Source organism: Centroberyx affinis, unplaced genomic scaffold, assembly GCF_046629955.1.
Source record: "Centroberyx affinis isolate AG114_WGS23_722 - 3 ecotype Tasmania unplaced genomic scaffold, CSIRO-AGI_Caff_v1 ptg002118l_1, whole genome shotgun sequence".
In the NCBI taxonomy this organism is placed as follows: Eukaryota; Metazoa; Chordata; class Actinopteri; order Beryciformes; family Berycidae; genus Centroberyx; species Centroberyx affinis.
Window position 1 is genome coordinate 2501 of NW_027280440.1, and position 10000 is coordinate 12500.

The 10000-nt window shown below is 42.3% G+C and overlaps 1 protein-coding gene across 1 annotated transcript in view; it reads left to right on the forward strand.

Moving 5' to 3' along the window:
• Positions 1-10000, forward strand: part of LOC139654606 (intermembrane lipid transfer protein VPS13C-like) — a gene marked incomplete at its 5' end in the record, with an annotated part of 47019 nt that overhangs the window by 1982 nt on the left and 35037 nt on the right. Inside the window, 10 exon segments of the mRNA XM_071531724.1 lie at positions 430-561; positions 900-989; positions 1813-1968; positions 4532-4796; positions 5351-5511; positions 6149-6270; positions 6991-7288; positions 9152-9176; positions 9179-9475; positions 9478-9539. Of these exon segments, the coding sequence (XP_071387825.1) occupies positions 430-561; positions 900-989; positions 1813-1968; positions 4532-4796; positions 5351-5511; positions 6149-6270; positions 6991-7288; positions 9152-9176; positions 9179-9475; positions 9478-9539 (1608 nt within the window).

Here is a 10000-nt window from a genome sequence, read left to right on the forward strand (position 1 = left end):
TCTTTTTGCTTACAGCAGACATATAGTAACATAAAAAAATGTGTTTTAAAAATTCTGGCCATGAAATCAAGATGGGAGGACTTCAGTAGCACAATAGGCATGAAGTTTACAATTTTTATTATCATTAATATTTAAGAAACTCTCTTCAAAATGTAAATACAATAACTATACTGTAAATACTTTAAATATAGTAAAAGTTGCATCAAGAAATAAATAATCTCAAGTACAAACAGGAATATTAGCAAGGCATTTAAGCTTATAGCTAAACATATATTATTATATTATTATAGCTGTTTAAGAAATACAGTTTGCACACAGGAGTAAGGCCACTGCAAAGAAAAATGTTTTGATTATGAAATAAAATGACAACATCAGTTAACCTGTTGAGTTCAGTCTGCGCTGTGTAACCGTGTGCGTTCTGACCTGCAGGTGGTCCAGGTGACTCTGGACTCGGGTCTGGGCCACCGGACCGTCCCGCTGCTGCTGGCTGAGTCTTCCTTCAGCGGCTCGGCCAGGAACTGGTCCTCCCTGCTGCAGCTGACCGCCGACATGACGCTGGAGGTGGGAGGCCGCCGAGATCATTCTGATCTACTCTGATTTAACTGATTTCTTTCATTTTGTCCCCAGTATGTTGCAGTGCTGCTGCTGAGTCAGTGATGAAGCACAATCATGAGCATTAATGAGCAAGGGCATTAATGTTTAATCATTAATATTCAATTAAACATAGTACAAGTCTTGTTATTATAGCTGATGTATAGCTTGTTGATTGATATTCAACAAAGCCTTGTAATAAATCATGTTGTTGTCATCATCTTGGTCCTAACAGTCTTGTCAGCAATACAGAAGTTGAATATATTAATAATGATATCATAATAATAATATGTCGTGTGTGTCTGCAGGTGAACTACTTTAATGAGAGCCATGCGGTCTGGGAGCCGCTGATAGAGAGAGTGGAAGGCGGGAAACGCAGGTGGAACCTCAAGCTGGAGGTGAGACTGTTAGCAGCTAGCAGTTAGCTTCTGTTAGCAGTTAGCAGTTAGCTTCTGTTTCAGCTAGCAGTTAGCTTCTGTTAGCAGTTAGCAGTTAGCTTCTGTTTCAGCTAGCAGTTAGCTTCTGTTAGCAGCTAGCAGTTAGCTTCTGTTTCAGCTAGCAGTTAGCTTCTGTTAGCAGTTAGCAGTTAGCTTCTGTTTCAGCTAGCAGCGCTAACACTGTGGAGACAGACAGACAGCAGTGTTAGCGGCTGCTGACTCAACACACACTGAAACACACCGCTGTGTTCAGGAAGCTCAAATACATTTTACTGCCACCAGTTAACTCCTTTAACTGTGTGATGTCAGTGATTTATAACTGCTTTGTCTCTTTTATGTATTTTTAATTGTTCTGTCAATCAGGACAGGGAGATATGAACAAAATTAAGATCTTGATAACATGTTAAATAATCAAATTGATGTGAAGTGCAAAGTAATATATAGTATGATAAAATTCAGATTTTTCAGATCTCAATTCGTGAGAGATTTTAATTAACATTTGCTTTTATCATGTTTGACAATAACTCATCATTTCTTCACAATATGATTCTACTGAGAGACAATAAACGATAATATTGAATTATTGCTCAGCCCTTCTGTCCAGTATTGTGAATTATATTATTTGTGAAATGTATTGATCCAATTCTATTCTGTCCTGTTCTATTCTATTCTATATAAAGGTGTTCTATGTCTTGACTCTATATCTGGATGAACTATTCTACATTATGTGTCCAAACTGAGCGTGGATCTGATGATACAGTGTCTGATGTGTTTGGTCCTGCAGATGAAGAACAACCCGGTCCAGGACAAGAGTCCGGTTCCTGGAGACGACTTCGTCGTTTTTCCTGAACCTCGGACGGCCATCAACATCTGCTCCAAAGACACCATGAACATCACCCTGTCGCAGTGCAGCCTCAACGTCTTCACCAACCTCGCCAAGGTAAGACTCAACCTCACCGCTGACCCACAACGCTCAGGTAGAGAGGGGAGGAGATTTTCCGACCACTAGAAACCGCAACACATTTGTAAATAAAGCACAGCAAAACTGCTGGACTATGGAGGCCAACCAAGGACAAATTGTGCTTAAATGCTTAAACAGTCTCACTGGTTACCAGTCTCACTTTGACTGATCTTTCTCCTGCTGAAGGTCACATGACCCACAATGACAAGGGAAGAGGCAGGTAGCAAGTTTACCAGTTTAACTAGTTTACTAGTTTAACAAGTTCACTAGTCTATCAAGTTTACTAGTTTAACAGTTCACTAGTTAACAAGTTCACTAGTCTAACAAGTTTACCGGTTTAACAAGTTTACTAATTTAACAAGGTTACAAGTTTAACTAGTTTACTAGTTTACTAATTTAACAAGATTACTAGTTTAACAAGTTTAATAGTCGCACAAGTTTACCAGTTTAACAGGTTTACTCGTTTAACAAGTTCACTATTCTAACAAGTTTACTAGTTTAACAGTTCACTAGTTTAACAAGTTCACTAGTCTAACAAGTTTACCAGTTTAACAAGTTTACTAATTTAACAAGGTTACAAGTTTAACTAGTTTACTAGTTTACTAATTTAACAAGATTACTAGTTTAACAAGTTTAATAGTCGCACAAGTTTACCAGTTTAACAGGTTTACTCGTTTAACAAGTTCACTATTCTAACAAGTTTACTAGTTTAACAGTTCACTAGTTTAACAAGTTCACTAGTCTAACAAGTTTACCGGTTTAACAATTTACTAATTTAACAAGGTTACAAGTTTAACTAGTTTACTAGTTTACTAATTTAACAAGATTACTAGTTTAACAAGTTTAATAGTCGCACAAGTTTACCAGTTTAACAGGTTTACTCGTTTAACAAGTTCACTATTCTAACAAGTTTACTAGTTTAACAGTTCACTAGTTTAACAAGTTCACTAGTCTAACAAGTTTACCGGTTTACAAGTTTACTAATTTAACAAGGTTACAAGTTTAACTAGTTTACTAGTTTACTAATTTAACAAGATTACTAGTTTAACAAGTTTAATAGTCGCACAAGTTTACCAGTTTAACAGGTTTACTCGTTTAACAAGTTCACTATTCTAACAAGTTTACCGGTTTAAAAAGTTTACTAATTTAACAAGTTTACTTGTCTAACAAGTTCACTAGTTTAACAAGTTAACTAGTTTAACAGTTTACTAGTCTAACAAGTTCACTAGTTTAACAAGTTAACTAGTTTAACAGTTTACTAGTCTAACAAGTTCACTAGTTTAACAGTTTACTAGTTTAACAGTTTACTAGTCTAACAAGTTAACTAGTTTAACAGTTTACTAGTTTAACAAGTTTACTAGTTTAACAGTTTACTAGTTTAACAAGTTCACTAGTCTAACAAGTTCACTAGTTTAACAGTTTACTAGTCTAACAAGTTTACTCGCTTGCTTCATCAATTCCTCCATTTTGAGAAAATGTCCAGGAGTGGGAGGGGCAGAGCGCCGCTTTTAAACAGCAAGAGACGAGTTAGTGTTTAAAAAATGAAAAGCTGCTGAATGGAGTGGGAGGAGCTTCGTTCAGGAGCGGAACTTAACAACAAGCTTTAGAAAAGACGTGAAAACAGCTACACAGCTGGATATTGGTTTATATAATTATGTCTCAATGAAACCTCCACACAGGACACATTAGCTTCAGGATTGGTTAGAAGGTCTGAAGGTCTTACTGCAGGTTTAACATCAGAGTCTCTACCAGCCACTATCCACTTGGTTTAATAGTGAAAGCGGCATGTTGTTGTATTATACAGCAGCATCACCTTCCTGAAAGTCAGTCTGGCTGGGTTTCAACAACATGAGAACATAGAAGCAGTTCAGCTTTGAAGAAGTCTGAAGCAACAGGTTTCCTCGTTATTGGGAACACTGTGTCTTTTAATTAGATACATAATGCCTGGCTTGTTTTTCAGGTTTTCTGCTAAAGGATTAGAGTTTAGTGTCGTTTTTTTAAGTTAAAGTAGAAGTTCACCGTCAGCCTAAACTATTGGCCATCTCTTTACAGCTCCAAAAAAAAAAAAGCATAAAATGTCAATCAAATTTCTCCAAAAAGCCTGTGCAGCATAATCCAAGTGTTTTGTAACCAAACTATTGCATTGTGGGTCCAAAAGTTCAATATTTACCTTATTTTCCTCAGTGGGGATGCTGTGGTCACGCTGTAGAGAGACAGAGAGCTGCCAGAGGGGGAAATGTAGTTGATGTGGGAGGAACTGCTCTTCTCTGTCTGTTCAGCCATGGCGGCTATCGCTGCTCATGCTAACTACCCAGTTCTTCTTCTTCTGTTGATTCCAGTCAAACCGATAAAACGTAAAACGCATCACTTCCTGTGCGGCAGAGGATTTCTCCCAGGAAAGAGTGACCAGACTCCGGCTGTTTAGAACAGACAGAGCAGAAGATTTATGAACCGGATATGTTCTGCATCACTGTGGAGCTGGAGAGAGAGAGAGGAGCAGGACAGACAGATCACTGTTTTATCGGTGTTGTGTTTCTCCCAGGCGTTCTCTGAAGGAACGGCCTCCACCTTCGACTACTCTGTGAAGGAGAAAGCCCCGTTCACCATCCGGAACGCCCTGGGGATCCCGCTCATCGTGCAGCACAGCGCCAACCTGCGGCCGGTGGACCCGGCGGCGCGGGGGAAGCTGCACGAGGTGGGGGTGGGCCAGAGCGTGGACCTGGAGCACTCCGGGTTCGAGTCCTCGTCCCGGGGCAAGCTGTCCGCCCTGCAGCGCCAGGAGAGCTGCCTCTTCAACCTCAGCATCGGTCAGTCGGCCCGAGACTCACATTCACTTTCTCCTTTTATGTACACACACACACACACACACACACACACACACACACACACACACACACACACACACACACACACACACACACACTCTGCTGCTTTTCATGTTCTAGCCCGTCTGATAAAGTGTCTGGACTTGGATTTTTTACACCTCATATACTATTTGTGGTCGTAATTCCTCCTTCAGTACATGTGGTAATGCAATACCTGCAGTTTCCTGTTTGAATATTCTCATTTTATGTAGTAGCCACTGCATTATTTCAAATGAGAACATGAGAACTTGGAATAGATCTAAAGCTAAATGATAAGTAATCTTAAATGATATGCGGCTGTGCGTATCTATCTAACTTGCAGTTTTATTTAGGAGATTGGTAAATTAACATGAAATCTGATATAAAGATAAAGTATGGGGTCTACTTTCCTGTTTCCATAGGAAGTGAAGGTGGCTGAGGTGGGAGACTGTGTGGCCCCTCCCTGTATAAATAAATAAATATCTGTGTTGTGCCCCCCCCCCCCCCCCCCCCCTCAGTCCCTTCAGGTTACAGTGAGATCTCCAACATCGCGGTGGACAAGCCGGGCCGGCGGCTGTATAACGTCCGCGGGCCGCAGCTGCAGGAGGCGGTGTCCGTCCTGCTGCAGGTCGACGCCTCCGAGGGGAACAAGGTCATCACCGTCCGATCCCCGCTGCAGGTCGGTTCAGTCCGTCTGTCCCACTGGAGACGAGCAGCTGTGCTCCGCTCACAGTCTGCTTCCTTTTAAAGTCTCGAAAGGCCGAGCTGTCAGTTTACGACCGTTTTATATTTTGCTGTTGAAATATTTCAGCTTTCAAAATCCCTCTATAGCTTTTCCTGCATCCTCTTTCTGTACAAACCAGTGTTGGTAGATCTTCTGTATCGCTCAAGGAAACAATATAATTTTATTTGGTGTTAATGGACCTCAACTGATCTATAAAGTTCCTGCTGTAAAGCTCCACCTTTATTTTATTAAGTCTCACTGTGTTTTGCACAATGTCCCAAACCTCAAAAATCTTTCTTCTGAATTTGGAAAATTAAATTGGATCAAATTACAGTTTTGTTTTTTTTTAAACTTCTGTTTATTGGAATTTTGCATTTTACAAATCACAGAATCAACATATGAAATAATTCCAGTATAATCCCTCCCCCCCCCCCAACAACAGTCATTTATATTCACTGTTTTGTTATAGTTTGATATACTTCTAAGGTAAATGTAATGTACCAATTTCTCTGGAAAGTACTGAAAACGTTCTTGAATATAGAAAGGAAAATAATGGTAATAATTCTGCTGAAACGTCTGACTCTGTTTCCAGATAAAGAATCATTTCTCGGTTCCCTTCTCCATCCTGAAGTACTGTCCGACCTCCGGCAGCCTGCTGACGCTCGGAGTCGCCGAACCGGAGAAAGAGTTCCACGTCGCCTTGGAAACCTACAGGTATGATCCGGATCTACAGGTACGATCCGGATCTACAGGCACGATCCGGACCTAGAGGTACGATCCGGATCTACAGGTGCAATCCGGACCTAGAGGTACGATCCGGATCTACAAGTACGGTCCGGATCTACAGGTACGATCCGGATCTACAGGCTCGATCCGGACCTAGAGGTACGATCCGGATCTACAGGTGCAATCCGGATCGTACAGGTTCGTGCTATTATTGCTTGTTCGTGAGTCGGATCCGGATCCGCTCCAAAATTTAATGGGTTCTTCCTTGGCCCATGCTACACCCTTCCACCAAGTTTCATGAAAATGGGGCCAGTAGTTTTTCTGTAATCACAGACAGACAAACAAACGGCACTGAAAACATAACTCCTTGGCGGAGGTCATAACAGTCTGTACAGTTCGGTGACGCCTCACAGCTCCATGGTGTCGCTCTGCTCACTGAGCTGCAGATCCATGACAGACGTTTGTCAGAATTTGAAGATCCAGTTTCCAGGTGAAACTGTAAAGCAGACGGTGAATCCTGAAGTTTTTTGTCCAGCAGATAGAAAAGTTTTCTGCTTCAGCTTCAGACAGTCAGACAGTTTTAGGCTTGTGGCCCCAGGCGGGAGGCGGGAGGCGGGAGGCGGCCGACCCGGCGGTGTTAGTGTGTGTGTGTGTGTGTGTGTGTGTGTGTCTGACCTCAGGCTCCGCCCCCTTCCCTCCGCCCCCCAGGTGCCAGCTGTTCCTGCGCCCGGCGGGCCGTCTGGACGGACAGTACGGCGCCTCCTCCACCTGCGTGTCCTGGAAGGAGCAGGTGCACCGCAGCTCGGAGGTCCGCTCGCTGCTGCGCTGCCCCGCCGCCGACAGCAGCTTCCTGCCGCTGAGCGTCAGCACGCTGGCCGCGCCCGACGACCTGCGCTACATCGGCAGCCACGGCGAGGAGGACTGGGACCCCGCCTACATCATCCACCTGCACCCTGTCGCCACGCTCAGGAACCTGCTGCCCTACACACTGCGCTACCTGCTGGAGGTACGCTCACCACACAGACATCACTGTAGGGCTGAACGATTCATCTAAACTTTATCGAAATCACAATATGGCCGACTGCAATTTTCAGATCTCAGGAGGCACAATATTTGTTAAAGGTGAAATGTGTCAAAATATCATTTTACAGTAAATATCATGATGCTGCAGAGATGTCCTGGCCTACACATCATATTCTACAGACTGAAGAAAACATCTTTGTTTGGTACAGATCCCCTCAGAAATCACACCATAATCATTTTAATAAGTTTTTCAATGAAAATGAGAATAATGATGTAAAAATTATCATTCCCTCTAATATCGCAAATCATATCGCAATTGCAATATCAGTCAAAATAATCGCAATTAGATATTTTTTCAAAATCGTTCAGCCCTATGTAGGATTAAAATAAACACATTAAAAACACATGAACAGCAGAATGAAAGTATGTTCACTAAACAGTCTGATCTATAAAAGGTTCATGGTCTGTGATCAGAATGGATCAATATTCCCTCCTCTGTGTTTCCCTATATAGTGCTGCTCTATCAGTGCACTAATCAGCGGTAAATCACACATGATTAATGAGTGAATTCAGACAGTTAATTCATCATCAGCCTGCCTCTGCGTTCACCAGTCACATAAACAAATGTTTCAGCTCACATTTGACAAGTTACCAATATTCCTTCAGAGCCATATATGAGTCACTAGCCGACATTAAACAGAAAAAAATATTCACCGACGTTCCCGTCTCGGTGTTTTCCGACCTTATGTCTGAATAAATATTCTCTGTGTCGGAGTTTATTTTCACACAGCAGCTCTTCACTGATCCAGCTGTGAGGTTTCCTTCAGGTTCTGGATTCTCACTAGCTGACATTAACAAAAAACACCTGACAATAAGCTCTGAACCGTATAACCTGCAGCTAGAGATAAAAACCTTCCTGAACCACAGACAGACATGTTAATGTTAGCGTTAACCAGCTCAAATTAGCATAACAAAACATGCATTTATAATTAGTTATGAATTGTCAGTTAAAAGAAAACATCTTTAGAATAGCTTGACGTCTGTTTGGTACCAAAAAAAGTTTATTTACTTGCATTAGTAAACGAGGTTTGGTGAAGAAGAGGATGATGTCATTATAAAACCACAGAAGGGTTACAGCTCGGTTGCTTGGTAACGGCCAGGTGACAACAGACTGCAATGCATTCTGGTACTTTCACCGTTTTAGTGACCGGGCTTGTTCACTACATATTACAGTGCATTGTGGGAAATATGTAGCGCCCTCAAAATCATTCCACAATATCATTTTATGATTCAGACACAAACAAAAAATGTCTGAAGTACGTATCAGAGCCCTGAACACAGACAGAGATCCACAGCCTGGACCTTCAGACGGTCCAGTTCCATTTCACTTCCTGGAGAACAGAAACAGCATCACACACAACATTCTTATAAAATATTAACATTCATAACATTAAGAGTTATGAGACTCTCTAGTTCTTGTTTTATTTTGTTTCTGTCCTTCCTGTTGCTTCACACATTGGGATTGTCGGCTGCGTTATGTTTAATGTTCCGCATTTGTTATTTTCATATTTACTCTCATGACTTTGGTCACTACTTCTACAGCTGCTCATACTGCGGCTATATTTTAAAACATTATTACCTTTTCTTTCAATCTGTTGATAACTGCAGATCCAAATACTCAAATCTTAAAGACATTTAAACTTTCTAATGAATTCGACTTTCTACCTTTTCAAACTAAAGCAAGCACATATTTTCTTGAGAAGATTTAACCTTTTCTAGTGTGATCTAATTGAATCTATTCTAATTTACTGTGATGTTTAACTCTGATATTATATTCCTCCTCCAGGGTTCAGCAGAGTTCTACGAGCTCCAGGAGGAAGCTCCTCTGACGTTCTGAACGCTCGTATCTCCGGAGAGATCATGGAGCTGGTCCTGGTGAAGTACCAGGGCCGGGACTGGCACGGACATGTGCGGGTGGACCCGGACCTGCCCGAGTTCTTCCCCGTCTGCTTCGCCTGCGACTCGGACCCCAGGCTGACGGCGGACGTGAGCGTGCACGTGACGAGAGCGCACGGCCGCCTGCTGCTGTCCGTCTTCAGTCCCTACTGGATCATCAACAAGACGTCCCGGGTCCTGCGGTACCGGGCCGAGGAGCTGTCCGTCAAACACCCGCCGACTACCGGGACGTCGTCCTGTTCTCCTTCAGGAAGAAGAACCTGTTCAGCAAGAACAAGGTGAGGCTGAGCGGAGAGGAGAGACGCGTGAAGAACAGGAGACACGTTAACGTTACGTTAAACCTACAAACAGGCTCCATATGCTGAGATTAATGCAGAAATGATTTTATCCCGACATTGCTGCTGCTGCTGCAAAAAAAAAATACTGCTCAAATTCAAAACAGTGACGTCAAAAAGCAAGAGATGTTTGAGATGTTTGTGTGTCGTATTTATTTACCAAGCGGTTACAGGAGTTACTGCAGGTGATGATTCTGTCTGAAAACTGTTAGTGTGTTCAGCAGCAGGAGCAGAATCAAAAATACAAGAAAAAGCACAAAAATAAACATACTGTGTTAACAGCAGTGTGTTAACTTGTTGGTGTGTTAACCTGTCTCTCCTCCTCCTGGTCTTCCTCTTCCTCCTCCTGCTCCTCCTCCTCCTGCTCTTCCTCCTCCTCCTCCTCCTCCTCCTCCTGCTCCTCC